At 44.5% G+C, this 23,183-nt stretch overlaps 1 protein-coding gene across 1 annotated transcript in view; it reads right to left on the reverse strand.

Moving 5' to 3' along the window:
* Positions 1-736: 736 nt before the first annotated feature.
* Positions 737-23,183, reverse strand: part of LOC137534539 (zinc finger protein 268-like) — a 34,693-nt gene continuing 12,246 nt past the window's right edge. Inside the window, exon 2 of the mRNA XM_068256082.1 lies at positions 737-4,264. Within this exon, the coding sequence (XP_068112183.1) occupies positions 2,445-4,264 (1,820 nt within the window). The 3' untranslated portion in view covers positions 737-2,444. The remainder of the gene's footprint in view (positions 4,265-23,183) is intronic.

Raw genomic sequence — 23,183 nt, forward strand, 5'->3', positions numbered from 1 at the left:
GAAAGAAGCTCCTGATTGGTGGGCGGGAGGAAAGGGGAAAATAGAAGCTCCTGATTGGTGGGCGGGAGGGAAAGGGAAAAAGAAGCTTCTGATTGGTGGGTGGAAGGCAAGGGGAAAATAGAAGCTCCTGATTGGGGGGCAGGAGGGAAAGGGAGAAGGTTTTGCTTAACAGGGCAGCTGCAGGGGACCTGGCTGCGTATAGCAGCAGTGCCAGCGAGTTATTTTAACGGACGCCTGTCCCAAAAGGACGGGCAGTACGGACAGGGGAAATTTCAGGTCTTTATTACGGACTGCCCGTCCATAGACGGACGGTTGGCAACATACACATCTGAGCTCGTTTTCTGCATTTTAACGCAAAGTCAATACTTTGCGTTAACCAAGGTAACATGAAAGTCCATAGACTTTCATTTTACCTTTCACATCGGACGCTGTGTTTTGGTGCGTTGCGGTTTGACGCACCCAGGAGTTTTTAATCATCCGGAGCTGGAGTTTTCCCGTCGGGTGAATTAATAACTACTGCCGCTGATTGTGTCGCACCACAACATCCGGACCACACGCCGCAGGCCATAACGCGTGCTGGAGAATGGCTCCTTCACGCATACTAGATGTGAAAGAAGCCTAAGACCTGTTGTTCAAGTGATTTGTAAATTCTCCAATATTTTCTCTCCCCATTTTATTACAACAGCTCAGACTCTTTTTTTTTTGTCATATGAAAAAGCTTTATTAGTCTGATGCAAAAAAAAGAAAAAATACAAATGGACGTGTTATGCATAGATACAAAAATGTGCCTGCAAGTTTAACTGGCAAATCTTGGACTTTATAAACAGTACAAAAGAAGTTCTTGAAAACATTAACAAAACTCAAGAATGCAATAAATCTATCACTCTGTGGGTGTCATATATAGCTTATCCATTTACCTGTTGGTTGAAGAAAGAAGTCTTCATCTTTTCATACATTCTACAATTCTGTTCATCACATCGCACTGTGAGTTTTAGACAAAGCTACTGAATAGGTGGTATATTCACAACATTCTCATATTCTACTGTATCCATAAGGCCCATGTGAGATAATATTTGGTGTACATATCTTTTTGCATGTGGGATAATACTTTGAACTTTATGACATTGTTATTATTATCAAACCAATCTTTGGTAGAAGGGATAGTGTGCCCAGACTCTCTACAGCTATAAGTCCAGAGCTGTGTGGTTTCTCTCATGACTTTAAAGGGCCCCGTTATTGCCAAAATATCCTCCACACTCCCAACAGTCATATGGTTTCTTTCTGGTGTGGCTCTGATGATGCTCTCTAAAACTTTTACCCCCACCCCTGATAAGGGACAGGATTCTTATTGCTGTGCCTCATCCTGTGCCTGATAAGCTCAGAGCTCACAGAAAATCTCTTTCCATATTTAGAGCAAGTAAAACTTTTGTCCCCGGTGGAGACGACAGTGTCGGACTGGAAGGTGGAAAAACTGAGGAAATCCACCAGCTGGCCAAGCAGCAGAAACCCTATGTTATCACTCCCAATAGAAACCTGTAGCAAGTCTTCACTGCGAGCCGCAACACCTGATTATTGTTGCTGGGCCAGCAAGTGGATTTCCTCAGCTTTCCCACCTCCCAGTCCAACACTGGGAGAAGACTATGGCTTTTATTTTAAAACCTTTCCCACACTGCGATCAACTATCAGGTCTCTCTCCAGTGTGGCCTCTTATATGGTATGCAAGGTCACAGTTAGGAAAAAAGAACATTTGCCACATTCAGAGCATTGAAATGTCTTCTGTTCGCCATGTTGAAATGTGCAATCATCTCGCCTTTCTGAATAAAAGACTTCCTACAATCTGGGCACTCAGATGGGTTTTCTCCGGTGTGAGTTCTCCAGTGGATAGTAAGGTGGGTTTTATATGTAAATACTTTGTGGCATTCAGAACATTTTATGTTGTTTTTTTTATGCGAGCCAAGACTAGATGTGGGTTTCTTCAAAGGACCTCTACTGACTGTATGGGCTGATATCTGAGCGTTATTTGTGTGCCTGGATATACTGGATGCTTGAGTTAATGTATACACAATAGAATGGTGATGATCTAGAGCTCTCTTACCATGAAACTGCTTCCCACACTCTGAGCAGGCATACTGCTTGTCACCTGTGAGAATGAGCATATGTGTTGTCCATGTGTCTTTTGTAGACATTTCCCACATTCTGTCCCATGTGACTACTTTCATGTACATTATGACTAGAAGGCATCTACATCCACATCTGGTGGAGGTGTTGGTTGGTGGAGTCTTCCTGGAGGCAGATTGAACTCTTCTATATAAGAGATCACCATTCCACTGGGACTTGGGACAGTCTGGGGATCAGTATAATTACATAGCCACAGCAGCTGAAACTGAATAATTAGACCTAGTGGAAAACCCATTACCACATTCATGGCACTCAAACGGTTTTACTCATGTGTGACTTCTCTCATGTACATGAAGACCAGACTTAGTGGTAAACCCCTTCCCACATTCACGGCACTCAAACGGTTTCTCTCCTGTGTGACTTCTCTCATGTACATGAAGCTCAAACTTAGTAGAAAACCCCTTCCCACATTCGTGGCACTCAAACAGTTTCTCTCCTGTGTGCATTCTCTCATGTCTAAGAAGATTAGCCTTAATGGAAAACCCCTTCCCACATTCACAGCACTGAAATGGTTTCTCTCCTGTGTGAATTCTCTCATGTACACAAAGATTAGACTTACAGGAAAACCCCTTCCCACATTCACGGCACTCAAACGGTTTCTCTCCTGTGTGACTTCTCTCATGTATAAGAAGTTCACTGTTCTGGCTAAACTTTTTCCCACATTCATGGCACTCAAACGGTTTCTCTCCTGTGTGACTTCTCTCATGTTTACGAAGCTCAGCCTTAGTGGAAAACCCCTTCCCACATTCACGGCACTCAAACGGTTTCTCTCCTGTGTGACTTCTCTCATGTACATGAAGCTTACCCTTAGTGGAAAACCCCTTCCCACATTCAGGGCACTCAAACGGTTTCTCTCCTGTGTGACTTCTCTCATGTAAATGAAGCACAGACTTAGTGGAAAACCCCTTCCCACATTCACGGCACTCAAACGGCTTCTCTCCTGTGTGACTTCTCTCATGTAAATGAAGCTCAGCCTTAGTGAAAAACCCCTTCCCACATTCACGGCACTCAAACGGTTTCTCTCCTGTGTGACTTCTCTCATGTACACGAAGATTAGACTTACAGGAAAACCCCTTCCCACATTCACGGCACTCAAACGGTTTCTCTCCTGTGTGACTTCTCTCATGTAAATGAAGCTCAGACTTAGTGGAAAACCCCTTCCCACATTCACGGCACTTAAATGGTTTTTCTGTTGTGTGACTTTTCTCATGTCTATGAAGATCAGACTTCCAGGTAAACGTTTTCCCACAGTCTTGGCACTCACATAGTTTTGCTTCCATATGATTTTTTTCATGTTGACAAAGGTGACTTTTAAGGTGGAAACCTTCTCCACATTCAGAACTCTTATAGTGTTTCTCTTTGCTATGTGTTGTCAGGTGGCTGCTAAGATGTGACTTTATAGAGAAACATTTCCCACACTCAGGGCACTCATGCAGCTTCTCTCCGGTATGGACAAGGTGGTGGGCTTGTAGTTTGCCTTTGGTGGGGAAGCTTTTTGTGGCTTCAGAACATGAAAATGGTTTGACTTCCATGTGTGACAGTTTATGAGTATGGAGTGCGCTATTTGTAGCATAACTTTTCCCACACTCAGTACACTGGAAAGGCCTTTCTCCTGTATGATATCTCTGGTGGGTTATAAGCTCTGCTTTATAATGAAAGCCCTTCCCACACTCATCACAGTGATGTGGCTTCACCCCAGTGTGGATACGCTGATGTCTCTGAAGAGCTGGTTTTTGAGTGAAACGTTTCCCACACTCTGAACATTCATAAGGCTGCTCTCCCGTATGAAGCTTCTGGTGGATAGTTAGTTGGGATTTACTTATGCAGTGTTTCCCACACTCATCACAGGAGAACTCTGACTTTCCTTTGGATGTTGTCTTTTGCTCTTGCTCCTCTGTGTCAGAGTGGGAGTCCAGCTCATCATTAGAGGGGTTGTACTGTGACTCATTGCTGCTGTCATCCTGTTTATCTGACGTCACTAATCTGTCAACTGTCACGTTCTGATCTTCTGGTCCCTGGTCACCATGGATGGAATCTGGGAGGTGTTCTGTTTTCTTGGAGGTCCTTTTGGAACGTGTAACAAAGGCTGTAACAGAAAACAACAAAATCACATACAACAAAACCCTCGATAATATATTTTTGTTTCTTTGTTACTTTTATTATGCTACAAGCAGATGTGAGATTTTTTTTTACGTGTTAAAGTTAAACCATTAAACCTACTGTATTTTTTGCTCTTTAAGGTGCACTTTTTCTCCTCCAGAAGTGAGAGGAAAAAAATCTCTGCATCTTATAGAGTGAATGCTGAAACTCTGCAGGGTCAATGTCAATACGAAGAGTGGATCCTACAAGCAGAAAGAGTGACACTTAGCTTCAGAATGGTGTGAAGTAAAGGCTGTGTAAATAGTGCAGGATGCACTTTCCCCTCCTGCTCTGCTCCTTTCTGGCTGTCTATTTAGTCCGGTGTAGTGTCTGATTACGCTGCCTGCTGATTTGCGCTGCCCCGCATGCGCAGTAGGAGACTGTGCGGCCACATTTCCTATAGAATGATGCTGCTGGAGGTAAAATACTAAATATCTCCGCTCCCACACCTCTTACACTCCCCAAATTTTCAGGGTAGGGAGGGGACCCCCCGAACGACCTCTATGCCAAATTGCAGCCCCCGAGACCCGCTGGTTCCCGGGATAGGTTTCTCTAATCTATCTCCTGAACCAGCGGTTCTCGGGGGCTGCAATTTGGCATAGAGGTCGTTCGGGGGTCCCCTCCCTACCCTGAAAATTTGGGGAGTGTAAGAGGTGTGGGAGCGGAGATATTTAGTATTTTACCTCCAGCAGCATCATTAACTTCACACTGAGCATGCGTGCTACTCAGTGTGGAAGGGAGCTTCCGAGCAGCGCAATCAGACATTACACCGGAATGGAATTCAGAGGGACTTCCAGTAGCCCCCCTCCTTCCCCAGAAAATTGTAATGACAGGAGGAGAAATGAACAGAGTTCAGAGCTTTTGTAAGCTGGATGTGCTGGACATAGTCCTCCATAGTAATGCCCACAGCGAAAAATGTTCTGTGTAAATGTCATATTTTCTTGACATAAAAAAATGAAAAGATGAAAAAAAGCCTTTGTATTGCTATTTGCTAGTAATTACAGCTTGGTGTATTTGCCTTCTTAAAACAGAAGGACATCTGCAATAATTCAGCTATAAGTGAACATTTGTGGTTACCCACAATGCACTACTACTGAATATGCAAATTATCCCTTTTCACCCTTGGTAAGCCAAGCAAGCATCCAGAACCGCTGGTGTATAGCAAGCCTATAGCTTGAAATTTTACACAGCCATGTCAAGCCCACATGTAGACAGCCTGTTTCGGACTTTTGGTCCTCATCAGTACATGGCAGGAATTGATAAGGCTGGTCCCTTTTATCCCCCTATACATTCCTAGTAGTTTGGGTCACCCTGAGCTGCTTGGTTACTCTCTAGTAATTACAGGAAATGTATGTGGCATTTAGAATTTTAGTTAACCTTGATAGTTGTCGTTTAAAGGGGCAGTTTAGTGAAAATTATTATTAACCATTAATGACATATCAGTTATTTAAAATAAAGTGCATATGTTTCTCCATAGACCTTATGTTAAAAAAAGTATCACTTAATTTGCTTTCCAGAGAGCTGAGCTCCTTAATTTGCATACTATGCGACGTACTTCACCGATACCAGACACTCCAGCTGATTATAACGCTGACTTATGCCGGGCATACACGGCATGTTTCTCTATTCAATTATATGACGGATGGAGCCAGCGGCTCGATGGCGGCGCATCCCAGCTCCTGCGCGCGGATCGATTGCCGCTCGTCCCCGCTGGAGCGGCTAATGAGCCGCTCGTTTCTGGGCATTGTTCTCGCCGCCGGTATCGAGCACAGTATCGATCCGGTGGGGTATCGGACACGTCGGATATTATCAATCGAGCCATCAGGCTCGATTGATAAGCCTCCCTTCCTGCCGTGTATGCCCAGCATCACACACTACAGAGAGCCCCGTGCTGTTCTCTGTAACTAGCTAAGTAAATAAACAAACAGGCTGCTACATATATAACTAATTAGCAGCCTGCTTTATCTATTTACTTAGCTAGTTACATAGGAGAACAGCAGCTCTCTGTAGTGTGTGAGTCAGGTTATAAATCAGCTGGAGTGCCTGGTATCAGTGAAGTCCGTCTGTCCGTCCCGTCGCATAGTATGGTAATTAACTACTTGCCGACTGCCCACAGCCGATGGGCGGCGGCAAAGTGGACGCCGAAAGGACTGCAATACGCCCATCGGCGTTGCGTCCTTTCGGCATGCCTGGGGAGCGATCGCGTCACTGATGACGCCCAACCGCGGCAACATCCTGCCAGCCATACGGAAGTGCCGGTGGGATGTTAACCCCCGATCTGCCGCATGCAAAGCGTATAATACGCTTTGTATTGTATACAAAGCATATTATGCAGGCTGCCTCCTGCCCTGGTGGTCCCAGTGTCCGAGGGACCACCAGGGCAGGCTGCAGCCACCCTAGTCTGCACCCAAGCACACTGATCCCCCCCCCCTGCCCCCTGATCGCCCACAGCAACCCTCAGACCCCCCCCCCTGCCCACCCCCCAGACCCATGTTTGCACCCAATCACCCCCCTAATCACCCATCAATCACTCCCTGTCACTATCTATCAACGCTATTTTTTTAGGTTAGGTCCTAACTGCCCCCTGGGGCCTCCTGATCACCCCCCACACCCTCAGATCCTCCCCAGACCCCCCCCCCCTTGTATTGTATACATCTATTCTCACCTGTCAATCACCTGTCAATCACCCATCAATCACCCCCTGTCACCACCTGTCACTGCCACCCATCAATCAGCCCCTAACCTGCCCCTTGCAGGCAATCTGATCACCCACCCACACCATCAGATCGCCCGTAGCCCCGACGTCAGATCACCTCCCAAGTGCATTGTTTTGCATCTGTTCTCTCCTCTAAACACCCACTAATTACCCATCAATCACCCATCAATCACACCCTATCACCACCTGTCACTGTTACCCATCAGATTAGACCCTAATCTGCCCCTTGGGGGCACCCAATCACCCGCCCACACGCTCAGATTGCCCTCAGACTCCCCCTTATCAATTCGCCAGTGCATTATTTACATCTGTTCTTCCCAGTAATACCCACTGATCACCTGTCAATCACCTGTCAATCACCTATCAATCACCCATCAATCACCCCCTGTCACTGCCACCCATCAATCACCCCCTGTCACTTCCACCCATCAATCAGCCCTTAACCTGCCCCTTGCGGGCAATCTGATCACCCACCCACACCATCAGATCGCCTGCAGACCCGCCGTCAGATCACCTCCCAAGTGCATTGTTTACATCTGTTTTCTCTTCTAAACACCCACTAATTACCCATTAATCACCCCCTATCACCACCTGTCACTGTTACCCATCAAATCAGACCCTAATCTGCCCCTTGCGGGCACCCAATCACCCGCCCTCATGCTCAGATTGCCCTCAGACCCCCCCTTATCAATTCGCCAGTGCATTATTTACATCTGTTCTTCCCTGTAATAACCCACTGATCACCTGTCAATCACCTGTCAATCACCCCCTGTCACTGCCACCCATCAATCAGCCCCTAACCTGCCCCTTGCAGGCAATCTGATCACCCACCCACACCATCAGATCGCTTGCAGACCCGACATCAGATCACCTCCCAAGTGCATTGTTTACATCTGTTCTCTCCTCTAAACACCCACTAATTACCCATCAATCACCCCTGTCACCACCTGTCACTGCTACCCATCAGATTAGACCCCTATCTGCCCCTAGGGCACCCAATCACCTGCCCACACCCCCAGAACGCCCTCAGACCCCAGCCCTGATCACCTCGCCAGTGCATTGCTTGCATCTATTCCCCCCTCTAATCACACCTTGAGACACCCATCAATCACCCCCTGTCACCACCTGTCACCCCCTAGCACACCTACCCATCAGATCAGTGTAAGGAGCGGCGGGGATACGACCACCGCCGTCTCCGCCGCTCAGCTCGGAACCCTGCGCGCTGGCTTGTCGCCGGCGCATAGCATCAGACCTTTACGCGTCTCGCAGGCGCGTGAGCTGACCCGCAGGTCGGCTGACGTCACAGGGAGCGCTCCTTACTCCTGATTGGCCGAGCTGGCGGGGGCGTGTTTGGGAGTCCCCTGCCAGCATAAAGACAGCGAGCTGCCACTAACTCGAAGTCTGTTGTTGCGAACACATCGTGCTAGCCCTCAGACCTTAGACTAGTATCCGGGTGTTGAAACCAAGGACTTCACACCAGACTAGGAATTGTATTTTGTATTTGATTACCTGTGTATGATTCTGGCTACTCTCTGACCCTGCTATTGCTAAACGATTCTGTGCCTCTGCCTATCTGTCTTAGTTGCTGAACCTTTGCCTGATATTCACTACTCTCTTGCCTGCCGATCTTGTACTGTCTCTGCCTGCCCGTTGCCGATTCTTGCCTGTCTGACTACTCTACTCACCAGTGGGCCCTAGCCACTGGTGAGGTGCTCTTTCTGATAGTACCCACCAGCTCCTCTGGTGAGGTCTCATAAAACCAATCAGTTACTGTTGCACCAAGCACTATACACCTTGCATCCTGTTAGCTATACTTGTATTATTGGTGATACTGCAGATCACCACATAATCAGGTATAGCGTCTGTATTATTGGTGATTCTGCAGATCACACATAATCAGACGTCTGAGTTGCAGCATCCGATCGTTACAATCAGGCCCTAATTTGCCCCGTGTGGGCTCCTGATCACTCGGCCAAACCCTCAGATCCCCCTCAGACCCCCTTCCGATCACCTCCCCAGTGCATTGATTGCATCTATTTTCCCCTCTAACCACCCCCTGAGACACCCATCAATCACCTCCTGTCACCCCCCTAGCACTCCTATCCATCAGATCAGGCCCAATACAACCTGTCATCTAAAAGGCCATCCTGCTTATGACCGGTTCCACAAAATTCGCCCCCTCATAAACCACCTGTCATCAAAATTTGCAGATGCTTATACCCCTGAACAGTCATTTTGAGACATTTGGTTTGCAGGCTCCTCACGGTTTTGGGCCCGTAAAATGCCAGGGCAGTATAGGAACCCCACAAGTGACCCCATTTTAGAAAAAAGACACCCCAAGGTATTCTGTTAGGTGTATGACGAGTTCATAGAAAATTTTATTTTTTGTCAAAAGTTAGCGGAAATTGATTTTTATTGTTTTTTCACAAAGTGTCATTTTTCACTAACTTGTGACAAAAAACAAAATCTTCTATGAACTCACCATACACCTAACGGAATACCTTGGGGTGTCTTCTTTCTAAAATGGGGTCACTTGTGGGGTTCCTATACTGCCCTGGCATTTTAGGGGCCCTAAACCGTGAGGAGATGCTTCAAAATGGGAAAATTCATTTTTGGCACCATAGTTTGTAAACGCTATAACTTTTACCAAAACCAATAAATATACACTGAATGGATTTTTTTTATCAAAGACATGTAGCACAATAAATTTGGACAAAAATGTATACAGAAATTTTACTTTATTTAAAAAATGTAAGCACAGAAAGTAAAAAAAATCATTTTGTCTTTTTTGATGAATATAATAAAAACTAAAACTCGCAGTAGCAATCAAATAGCACCAAAAGAAAGCTGTATTAGTGACAAGAAAAGGAGGTAAAATTCATTTAGGTGGTAGGTTGTATGACCGAGCAATAAACCGTGAAAGCTGCAGTGGTCTGAATGGAAAAAAAGTGCCTGGTCCTTAAGGGGTAGAAAGACTGTGGTCCTCAAGTGGTTAAGGAGCTCAGCTCTCTGGAAAGCAGAATTAAGGGATATCATCTACTTTCTTTTAAGACAAGGTCTATGGAGAAACATATGCTCCTTATTTTAAATAACTGATATATGATTAATGGTAAATAATAATTTTCACTAAACTGCCCCTTTAACCACTTGAGGACCTAGGGCTTTCTACCCCTTAAGGACCGGCCACTTTTTTTCCATTCAGACCACTGCAGCTTTCACGGTTTATTGCTCGCTCATACAACCTACCACCTAAATGAATTTTGGCTCCTTTTCTTGTCACTAATAAAGCTTTCTTTTGGTGCTATTTGATTGCTCCTGCGATTTTTACTTTTTATTATATTCATCAAAAAAGACATGAATTTTGGCAAAAAAATGATTTTTTTAACTTTCTGTGCTGACATTTTTCAAATAAAGTAAAATTTCTGTATACATGCAGCGCGAAAAATGTGGACAAACATGTTTTTGATAAAAAAAAACCCATTCAGTGTATATTTATTGGTTTGGGTAAAAGTTATAGCGTTTACAAACTATGGTGCAAAAAGTGAATTTTCCCATTTTCAAGCATCTCTGACTTTTCTGACCCCCTGTCATGTTTCATGAGGGGCTAGAATTCCAGGATAGTATAAATACCCCCCAAATGACCCCATTTTGGAAAGAAGACATCCCAAAGTATTCACTGAGAGGCATAGTGAGTTCATAGAAGATATTATTTTTTGTCACAAGTAAGCGGAAAATGACACTTTGTGAGGAAAAAAAAAAAAAAAAGTTTCCATTTCTTCTAACTTGCGACAAAAAAAAATGAAATCTGCCACAGACTCACCATGCCCCTCTCTGAATACCTTGAAGGGTCTACTTTCCAAAATGGGGTCATTTGTGGGGTGTGTTTACTGTCCTGACATTTTGGGGGGTGCTAAATTGTAAGCACCCCTGTAAAGCCTAAAGGTGCTCATTGGACTTTGGACCCCTTAGCGCAGTTAGGCTGCAAAAAAGTGCCACACATGTGGTATTGCCGTACTCAGGAGAAGTAGTATAATGTGTTTTGGGGTGTATTTTTACACATACCCATGCTGGGTGGGAGAAATATCTCTGTAAATGACAATTTGTTAATTTTTTTTACACACAATTGTCCATTTACAGAGATATTTCTCCCACTCAGCATGGGTATGTGTAAAAATACACCACAAAACACATTATACTACTTCTCCTGAGTACGGTGATACCACATGTGTGGCACTTTTTTGCACCCTAACTGCGCTAAAGGGCCCAAAGTCCAATGAGTACCTTTAGGATTTCACAGGTCATTTTGAGAAATTTCGTTTCAAGACTACTCCTCACGGTTTAGGGCCCCTAAAATGCCAGGGCAGTATAGGAACCCCACAAATGACCCCATTTTAGAAAGAAGACACCCCAAGGTATTCCGTTAGGAGTATGGTGAGTTCATAGAAGATTTTATTTTTTGTCAAAAGTTAGCGGAAAATGACACTTTGTGAAAAAACACAATTAAAATCAATTTCCGCTAACTTTTGACAAAAAATAAAATCTTCTATGAGCTCACCATACTCCTAACGTAATACCTTGGGGTGTCTTCTTTCTAAAATGGGGTCATTTGTGGGGTTCCTATAATGCCCTGGCATTTTAGGGGCCCTAAACCGTGAGGAGTAGTCTTGAAACGAAATTTCTCAAAATGACCTGTGAAATCCTAAAGGTACTCATTGGACTTTGGGCCCTTTAGGCGCAGTTAGGGTGCAAAAAAGTGCCACACATGTGGTATCGCCATACTCGGGAGAAGTAGTACAATGTGTTTTGGGGTGTATTTTTACACATACCCATGCTGGGTGGGAGAAATACCTCTGTAAATGGACAATTGTGTGTAAAAAAATCAAAAGATTGTCATTTACAGAGGTATTTCTCCCACCCAGCATGGGTATGTGTAAAAATACACCCCAAAACACATTGTACTACTTCTCCCGAGTACGGCGATACCACATGTGTGGCACTTTTTTGCACCCTAACTGCACTAAGGGGCCCAAAGTCCAATGAGTACCTTTAGGATTTCACAGGTCATTTTTGTTTCAAGACTACTCCTCACGGTTTACGGCCCCTAAAATGCCAGGGCAGTATAGGAACCCCACTAATGACCCCATTTTAGAAAGAAGACACCCCAAGGTATTCCGTTAGGAGTATGGTGAGTTCATAGAAGTTTTTATTTTTTTGTCACAAGTTAGCGGAAATTGATTTTAATAGTTTTTTTTCACAAAGTGTCATTTTCCGCTAACTTGTGACAAAAAATAAAATCTTCTATGAACTCACCATACTCCGTACGGAATACCTTTGGGTGTCTCCTTTCTAGAATGGGGTAATTTGTGGGGTTCCTATACTGCCCTGGCATTTTAGGGGCCCTAAACCGTGAGGAGTAGTCTTGAAACCAAATGTCGCAAAATGACCTGTGAAATCCTAAAGGTACTCATTGGACTTTGGGCCCCTTAGCGTACTTAGGGTGTAAAAAAGTGCCACACATGTGGTACCGCCGTACTCAGGAGAAGTAGTATAATGCGTTTTGGGGTGTATTTTTACACATACCCATGCTAAGTGGGAGAAATATCTCTGTAAATGACAATTGTTTGATTTTTTTACACACAATTGTCCATTTACATAGAAATTTCTCCCACCCAGCATGGGTATGTGTAAAAATACACCCCAAAACACATTATACTACTTTTCCTGAGTACGGCGGTACCACATGTGTGACACTTTTTTGCAGCCTAGGTGCGCTAAGGGGCCCAACGTCCTATTCACAGGTCATTTTGAAGCATTTGTTTTCTAGACTACTCCTCGCGGTTTAGGGCCCCTAAAATGCCAGGGCAGTATAGGAACCCCACAAGTGACCCCATTTTAGAAAGAAGACACCCCAAGGTATTCCGTTAGGTGTATGGCGAGTTCATAGAAGATTTTATTTTTTGTCACAAGTTAGTGAAAAATGACACTTTGTGAAAAAAAAACAATAAAAATTAATTTCCGCTAACTTTTGACAAAAAATAAAATCTTCTATGAACTCGTCATACACCTAACAGAATACCTTGGGGTGTCTTTTTTTCTAAAATGGGGTCACTTGTGGGGTTAATATACCGCCCTGGCATTTTACAGGCCCAAAACCGTGAGTAGTCTGGAAACCAAATGTCTCAAAATGACTGTTCAGGGGTATAAGCATCTGCAAATTTTGATGACAGGTGGTCTATGAGGGGGCGAATTTTGTGGAACCGGTCATAAGCAGGGTGGCCTTTTAGATGACAGGTTGTATTGGGCCTGATCTGATGGATAGGAGTGCTAGGGGGGTGACAGGAGGTGATTGATGGGTGTCTCAGGGGTTGGTTAGAGGGAAAAATAGATGCAATCAATGCACTGGGGAGGTGATCGGAAGGGGGTCTGAGGGGGATCTGAGGGTTTGGCCGAGTGATCAGGAGCCCACACGGGGCAAATTGGGGCCTGATCTGATGGGTAGGTGTGCTAGGGGGTGACAGGAGGTGATTGATGGGTGTCTCAAGGTGTGATTAGAGGGGGGAATAGATGCAAGCAATGCACTGGCGAGGTGATCAGGGCTGGGGTCTGAGGGCATTCTGAGGGTGTGGGCGGGTGATTGAGTGCCCTAGGGGCAGATAGGGGTCTAATCTGATAGGTAGCAGTGACAGGGGGTGATTGATGGGTAATTAGTGGGTGTTTAGGGTAGAGAATAGATGGAAACACTGCGCTTGGGTGGTGATCTGATGTCGGATCTGCGGGCGATCTATTGGTGTGGGTGGGTGATCAGTTTGCCCGCAAGGGGCAGGTTAGGGGCTGATTGATGGGTGGCAGTGACAGCGGGTGATTGATGGGTGGCAGTGACAGGGGGTGATTGATGGGTGGCAGTGACAGGGGGTGATTGATAGGTGATTGACAGGTAATCAGTGGGTTATTACAGGGGAGAACAGATGTAAATATTGCACTGGCGAATTGATAAGGGGGGGTCTGAGGGCAATCTGAGCGTGTAGGCTGGCGATTGGGTGCCCGCAAGGGGCAGATTAGGGTCTGATCTGATGGGTAACAGTGACAGGTGGTGATAGGGGGTGATTGATGGGTAATTAGTGGGTGTTTAGAGGAGAGAATAGATGGAAACACTGCGCTTGGGTGGTGATCTGATGTCGGATCTGCGGGCGATCTATTGGTGTGGGTGGGTGATCAGTTTGCCCGCAAGGGGCAGGTTAGGGGCTGATTGTTGGGTGGCAGTGACGGGGTGATTGATGGGTGATAGGTGATTGGCAGGTGATTGACAGGTGATCAGTGGGTTATTACAGGGAAGGACAGATGTAAATATTGCACTGGCGAATTGATAAGGGGGGGTCTGAGGGCAATCTGAGCATGTAGGCGGGTGATTGGGTGCCCGCAAGGGGCAGATTAGGGTCTGATCTGATAGGTAACAGTGACAGGTGGTGATAGGGAGTGATTGATGGGTGATTGATGGGTAATTAGTGGGTGTTTAGAGGAGAGAATAGATGTAAACGCTGCGCTTGGGTGGTGATCTGATGTCGGATCTGCGGGCGATCTATTGGTGTGGGTGGGTGATCAGATTGCCCGCAAGGGGCAGGTTAGGGGCTGATTGTTGGGTGGCAGTGACAGGGGGTGATTGATGGGTGATAGGTGATTGGCAGGTGATTGACAGGGGATCAGTGGGTTATTACAGGGAAGGACAGATGTAATTAATGCACTGGCGAATTGATAAGGGGGGGGTCTGAGGGCAATCTGAGCGTGTGGGCGGGTGATTGGGTGCCCGCAAGGGGCAGATTAGGGTCTGATCTGATAGGTAACAGTGACAGGTGGTGATAGGGGGTGATTGATGGGTGATTGATGGGTAATTAGTGGGTGTTTAGAGAAGATAACAGATGTAAACGATACATTTGGGAGGTAATCTGACGGCGGGTTTGCGGGCGATCTAATGGTGTGGGTGGGTGATCAGATTGCCCGCAAGGGGCAGGTTAGGGGCTGATTGATGGGTGGCAGTGACAGGGGGTGACAGGGGGTGATTGATGGGTGATAGGTGATTGGCAGGTGATTGACAGGTGATCAGTGGGTTATTACAGGGAAGAACAGATGTAATTAATGCACTGGTGAATTGATAAGGGGGGGTCAGAGGGCAATCTGAGCGTGTGGGCGGGTGATTGGGTGCCCGCAAGGGGCAGATTAGGGTCTGATCTGATAGGTAAAAGTGACAGGTGGTGATAGGGGGTGATAGGGGGTGATTGATGGGTGATTGATGGGTAATTAGTGGGTGTTTAGAGGAGAGAATAGATGTAAACAATGGATTTGGGAGGTGATCTGATGTCGGATCTGCGGGCGATCTATTGGTGTGGGGGGGTGATCAGATTGCCCGCAAGGGGCAGGTTAGGGGCTGATTGATGGGTGGCAGTGACAGGGGGTGATTGATGGGTGATTGACGGGTGATTGACGGGTGATTGACATGTGATTGACAGGTGATTGACAGGTGATCAGGGGGATAGATGCATACAGTAAACAGGGGGGGTGGTCTGGGGGGGTGGTCTGGGGAGAATCTGAGGGGTGGGGGGTGATCAGGAGGGGGCAGGGAGCAGGGGGGGGATAAAAAAAAAAATAGCGTTGACAGATAGTGACAGGGAGTGATTGATGGGTGATTAGGGCGGTGATTGGGTGCAAACAGGGGTCTGGGGGGTGGGCAGGGGGGGGTCTGATGGGTGCTGTGGGCGATCTGGGGCAGGGGGGGGAGAAATCAGTGTGCTTGGGTGCAGACTAGGGTGGCTGCAGCCTGCCCTGGTGGTCCCTCGGACACTGGGACCACCAGGGCAGGAGGCAGCCTGTATAATACACTTTGTAAACATTACAAAGTGTATTATACACTTTGTATGCGGCGATCGCGGGGTTAACATCCCGCCGGCGCTTCCGTATAGCCGGCGGGATGTTACGGCAGGCGAGCGGTGACAGTAGCCGGCGGAGGATCGCGTCACGGATGACGCGATCGCTCCGCCCATGCCCTTAGAAGGACCGCCGCCTCTGTGGGTGAGCCGGTCCTTCAGGGCTCCACTTCCCGGCCGCCTCTGTGCGTTAGGCGGTCGGGAAGTGGTTAAGGTCAACATTTGGATGGGCTTCCTCTGTTGCACCACTCCGCTTCCCGTTTATGGCTCTGACTGCAGATAGTCAAATGGAATCCAACAGAGTGGCACATGCTCTGTCCTCTCCACTCTCCCTGTATGTCAGTGATCTTGCCCGGCTCTGCACAGCTGCCACGGATGGGAGGGTTCTGGCCATGCTTAGTTCAGAAGCAGCTCCAGGCTGCGGCTGTTGCACACGCCAGGGCAGGAGCACTGACATTGAAGTAGAACTATATTGAGAGGTATATGGAGGCTGCCATATTTATTTCCTTTTAAGCAATACCAGTTAACTGGCTATCCTGCTGACCCTCTGCCTCTAATACTTTTAGCCGTAGACTCTAAACAAGCATGCAGCAGATAAGGTGCTTCTGACAACAAGATTAGCTGCAGGCTTGTTTCTGTTTGTGATTCACACTACTGCAGGCAAATAGCTTAGCAGAGCTGCCAGGCAACTGGTATTGCTTAAAAGGAAATCAATATGGCAGCCTCCATATACCTTTCACTACAGTTCTCCTTTAAAGGAGCCAGGAGAGAATAAGCTATCTTGACTTCAACTCAACTGCCTCCAGTCAAAGCCAGAGCCCGGAACAGAAACAAAGTGGTGCCAGGGAGGGGAGCCCATCCAAAAGGACCCCACAGTACACACATTGGCAAAAAGGGGACGGTTTGGTGCAAAGTTCAATAATGTCCCACCCCTCGCTATCCAAATAGTATTTATGTTAACCCATTTTTTACCGTTGTGCATATTGAGGGTCTTCATACTTTAAGGCCTGCATTTGGATGGGCTTCTGTCCCTTGGGCTGTTCATGGCTCTGACTGAAGGCAGTGGAATGGAAGCTGAGAGAGTGTGGTATGTTCTGTCCACAATGAACTCTGTATCTCAGTGCTACTGCCCAGTTGTACCACTTCTGAAGTATTAATGGCCAGAGGGCTCCAGACTGCGGCTGCTGTGCACAGCTGAGTGGGAACCGTGATGTACAGAGAGTGTGGAACGGACAGAGCATGCCATTTTGGGTTTCCATTAGACTGCCTCCAGTCTGTGGCACAAATAGAGAGCAGAGCGGTGCAATGGAGGGAAGCCCATCCAAAAAGGAAAGTATTAGAACCCCATACTACATACGTTGGCACATGCAGTTTACACTGGAGGTACTCTTTAACTGGTATAGTGCCACTGTATCATGTATGTACACCCCTGTAGAATTCACTACAGCACCAGGGGAGTAGATACATGAACCCCCCCCCCCCCCCCCCCCAGGCAAGGTACTGATTGGTGAATAGGAACGTATGCCCCCAAAGCCGATCAAAGTGCCCAAAGTAAATGAGCACTGGCATCAATGAGATGCCTGTGGTCATTTACAAAATGAAAGTAAAAACACAGGTTTACACTTCTTCCTGTGTACTGTTCAGTACACAGGGTAGTGTGGGGCCATATAGTGGCCAAAAGGTAAACACCTAACATCATATATTAAAATAAATAAAATATAAATCCCCCATTAATTTCAACCCCTTATTTCCACCCTCCCCTATTATTACCAAAATAAAACTTTTGTTAAAGAAAAAAAAAATGACAGCATTAAAAAAATCTATAAATAGTTACATTAGGGACTCAACTTTTTTTTTTATATGTGTGTCACTATTATTTTTGCAAATTAGGGCTTGCAATAATTACTATAGTAGAAAGAAATATATAATGAAAAAAAAAATACACCTTTATTTCCAAAGAAAATATTGTCGCCATACATTGTACTAGGAACATAATTTAAATGTTGCAATAGCTGGGACAAATGGGCAAATAAATTGTGTGTGTGTTTTATCTATCGTAGCACATTTTGTTTTAAAACCATATTGGCTGAAAACTGAGAAATAATGATTTTTTTCTTCTTTTTTTTTCTTCTTATTCCCTTTTACATGCAGATAAAATAAAATAATTTGTAACAAAAAGTATCACCCAAAGAAAGCCTATTTTGTGGTGAAAAAAATCTATAGATCATTTTGGCGTCATAAGCAGCAATAAAGTTATTGGTGAATGAATGGGAGGAGTGTGATGTATGAAAATTGCTTTGGTTTTTAAAGGATACCCGAAGGGACATGTGACATGATGAGATAGACATGTGTATGTACAGTGCCTAGCACACAAATAACTAGGCTGTGTTTCTTTTTTTCTTTCTCTGCCTGAAAGAGTTAAATATCAGGTATGTAAGTGGCTGACTCAGTCCTGACTCAGACAGGAAGTGACTACAGCGTGACCGTCACTGATAAGAAATCCCCCTTTTTATCTCTTTCTTGCTCTCAAAAGCCATTTTCTGCTAGGAAAGTGTTTTATAGTTGGAATGTCTTATCAGTGAGGGTCACACTGTAGTCACTTCCTGTCTGAGTCAGGACTGAGTCGGCCACTTACATACCTGATATTTCACTCTTTCAGGCAGAGATAGGAAAAAAGGAACACAGCATAGTTATTTGTGTGCTAGGTACTGTGCATACCCATGTCTATTTCATCATGTCACATGTCCCTTCGGGTATCCTTTAAGGGGAAATAACCTGTGGTGGAGAACTGGTTAAAGCTCCTAGTATTTTTTATTTCATACAAAAAGTACATGAAAAATATATCAAATGTTGAACTTTAACAACTTCACCACCATTAGGCCCATATGCAGTTAGAGTTTTCTCCTAGGGGATAATTTTTCATCTTTGATTTAAAATAACTTTCCAGCATTTTTAAACTAAAAAAAAGTACCAAAAAGTAGGTGAAAAAGTACTATCAAAATTATTTTGAGTATTTCTTGCTTTCTGGCGGCTTAAAAGGCATTTCATTGACAAGTTTAAAATTAACACCTAGGAGAAAACTCAGGTGAAAAAGTGAATTGCATATGGGCCTAAGGGTTTTTCCCCTTATGGACCAGAGCAATTTTCACATTTCAGAGCTCCTTCCATTAATTCGCAAAAAAACTTTATCACTACTTATCACAACAAAATAATCTATATCTTGCTTTTTTCCCACCAGTTAGGCTTTCTTTGGGTGGTACGTCTTGCTAAGAATTATTTTATTCCAAATGCATTTTAACTGGAATAATAAGAATAAAAATGAAAAAAAAAATCATTATTTCACAATTTTCGGCAATCATAGTATTAAAATAAAACATGCTACTGTGGATCCTTTAAGGTTCTTGGATGTTAATTTAACGTCCAAGCAAGTCCCTATGTAGCTTCTTGGTCATTGAAGTAACATCTACTGTAAGAGTAAAATCCACTGCTGCACAGTCCAGCACTTGCACGAGCAAGTCCCCCCCTCCCCCCGCCCCAGAGCCCCCCATACCATGGGCCATTAGGGCTGGTATAGCTCAGGATGCGAAGCCCCACACGGCCAGGGCTTCGCATTCTGGCTATCCCAGCCTACATGGGGACAAGGGGTTAAAGCGACTCAGGAAGGGGGACCCAATGTCATTTTTTTTATTTCCCACACTCTGAATATATATTAAAAATATATTTATTTACATGTAAATACATTATCCGTCATTTTACCACATTTAAATATAGACTTTTTTCCTGTAGCTTTAACATGGATTTTCTCAAAAACTACAATGTCTTTTTGAATTTTTAATCCTCTTGTACCCACTGTCCTCCTCAATATACCCTGCAAATGCGGTGTTTCTCGTACATACGGGGGCTTTGCTATTAACTGGTAAATTCAGCGGCCATTAAACTTTAAAAATAACCATTAGAAAGGCGTTTCAGCATATTACGTATTTTTTGGCGACTATATCACAGTTGATTCTCCTCCGCCATGCCACTGTCCAGGTTTTGGTACACTTTTTACACTTTTTTTTTTTAAGAAATTGTGGCTGCAGAGATGCCCTGAAAGTTTTGAAGTTCACCTTCCCATTAAAATCTATGGAGCCTGTCTACTCATTTAAATAAGACGCAGTTTGCTAAAAAAAAACCTTCTTAACTGATTATTTACAATATCCAATTTTGAGACCACTTCCATGAACAACATCAAAATTCCAACAAACAGCAATGCTCTCTTCCCCATTTTGTCAAATTTTACATATTAACCCCAGAAAAACATAATACAAAACTAAAGAAAATCTACAGTGTTGTGCCTATTAAGTTGGGCAGCTGAATCTGGATGGGGGTTCCCAACTTCCCCCGAAGGCTTCAACTAAAATATAAAACAATAATCCAGACATCGCTCATATAAAATCAGAATGTTTAATAATAACAACAATCTCAGTGTATAAATACGCTGAAAATCACCAATCTGGTGAACCAGCTTTTAATGTTCTACTGCAGTAGAAAAATGGCCATAAAATTATAAAATATAAACAAGAAAATGGTTTGCCAATAGCACAAACCTAAAATCTGTAATTAGGAAGGAAAAATTGTCCCAATTTTCCAGTGTGTTGAGGCTCCTGTAATAGAACTAGGACCCAATGTTCTAGTAAAACCGTATATAGCTGTACTGCTTCTTGTACTTAGGCAATTACTAATAGCACAAAACCTAAAATAAGCATTGAGCGGGGAAGGTGGTCCCGATTTTCCAGATGTTTTGGGACTTCTTAACCTCCCTGGTGTTATGATTATTTCCCGATTTGGGGTCTAAAAGCCGTAAAAAATTTTCACAAGCTTTTAGACTCTAAAAACAAGAAACACAACATACCACAGAGAGATCTGCAGCAGCTCCTGCATTTAACTCACTCAGGCACGGGATCACCGCTCTGAGCTGTGAATTTCTGTCCCGAGCCTGACTCTGAATATTGCTAAGGAGGTTAATGTGAATAAGACCCAGTTTTACAGTTGCTCCAGATCATGTACAGTTATCCTGTTCCCTACACTTTAAGCAATGCTTGATGTTTTACAGGCAGGATCTCATATGCATATATATAGTGTCTCAGATATACTCACACACCTTGCGTCCGTTGAGTGTGTTATTATGCTTATACTCACAGTCCTTCGTCTATGGCAAAGTGTCCTTACTTCACAAGTGTAGAGCTATAGCTCTAGTGAGTATGACCAAAGTCTCCAGATAGTGCTTGGATATGGTCCTCGCAATCCCGGATTGGAATGGCACTGACAGGAGCCGCTCAATCCCGCTCGCTCCGGCCGGTAGCTAAGCGATAGAAACTTAGACAGGCTGCTTGCTGGAGGTAGTAGTGTTGGGCAATCTGCCCGGCTCCCGGCAGGGATGGAGGGAGTTAATCCACAGTGTTACTCAAGCGGATACACTCAGAGAGCGCTGATGGTACACGCCTCCTGCCCCATGGTGTTGTGACGTCACAGAACTGTAGCCAATCGCTGACGTGTTTTGGAAGGTCCGCCTTCCTTTCTCAAAGCTAGCTACGGGGTGCATGAGGCTTGTATTTAAACTAATTCAACCAAAAAAAAAACCAATCCCTTCCTCCTCCTCCTCCCAAATTAAACATTGTAATCCTCACCTTATCCAACCCATAATATATCATACAAAAGGACTCTCATCCTACTAATTACAACAGATAATCACTACTCCTTTCAACAAGAGGCTTCCCCTCCCCCCACATCTCCACCATATTCCCATATTCCACCGTATCTTGAAACATATTCCACTTTTCCCATTTATTATTAAAGATCTCCGTTCTGTCCTGCTGTAAAGCAATCTGATTCTCCATATTCTTAACCATATTCACTCTTCCAATCCATTCTTTGAGAGTAGGAGAACCCTGGCATCTCAACTTAACAGGAATACAACTTTTAGTAGCTATCAATAGTTGAGGAGCAAGCAATACCTACTAATAGAAACTGACGTTCCATGATGTAACAACACTTTCACTGGATCCGAGTCATCACATTCCTCACACAATCTTCCAATACACTCCAACACACCATTCCAAAAACTAGAGATCACCGGACACTCCCAAACCAGATGTATCAATGTACCTTATGCCCCACAACCCCTCCAACATCTATCACTCACACACTGATACAGAGCAGCCAACCTATCTGGCATTCTATATCATCTAGTCAATAATTTAAAATGAATCTCTTTTATTCTAGAACTTTTTTGACTACTACTCAAAGAGATGCCAGAATCCTCCTCCTACCTAGCCAAATAACCTGAGAAATCTCCACCACCCATCAAAATCAGGTTTTTATACAGGAACGATATCAGAGGTGTGGGAGAAGCCTCCAACATAAAAAGTTGTTCAAACTCAGATAAATCCATATTAAATCGAAACACTCTCTTCTTCTCCACCAAAAAAATGTTCCAACTGTCTGTGTCTCCAAAAATCAAATGGAAACTGACCAAACTAGTCACGTAACATATCAAGAGATTTTATATTTTTATTAATCAAAATATACCCCAAAGTTAATCCACCTCCAACCCCCCATAAGTCAATAAAAAAACCCTTCTCCTTACCAGGCAGACAAAAAGAGAATCCCTCGAGAAGAGACATTGGAGAAATACCCTCAGACCAACCGCATTTTTTATTCACCAAGTCCCAAACCTTAAACACATTCCTAATCCAAAAAGGAATCCACTTTGGTAAATCCCTAAAATTACCTGGAAGCCAAAAAAGCTCTAGCCAATTCTATTACAACTAGTTCCTTTTCAATTTTAACCCAACTCTTCACACCTCCCCCATATGTCCAATCAAACAATTTCACCAAAACACAAGCTCTATAATATACTCTTAGATCAGGAAGTCCCAGCCCCCCTTTCTCTTTAGGACGAGTCAAAATCTCATAGGCTAACCTTGAGGCCTTCCTCTGCCATACAAATCTGATAAGAATTGATTTCAACGATCTAAAAAAAAGTTGCAGGCACACAAACCGGAATCATGGACATACAGAACACCAATCTAGGTAAAACATTCATTTATTGATATCTATACACCCACCCTTCCAAATCCCTTTTATAGAGTTTACCAATGGGAGATAATTAAGGGGAAACAATCTAGACAAATCACTAGGTAACATTATTCCCAAATATTTGATTGCATCACTTCTAAAGGGAAATTGGAAAC

The sequence above is a fragment of the Hyperolius riggenbachi genome, chromosome 10, assembly GCF_040937935.1.
Source record: "Hyperolius riggenbachi isolate aHypRig1 chromosome 10, aHypRig1.pri, whole genome shotgun sequence".
Classification (NCBI taxonomy): domain Eukaryota; kingdom Metazoa; phylum Chordata; class Amphibia; order Anura; family Hyperoliidae; genus Hyperolius; species Hyperolius riggenbachi.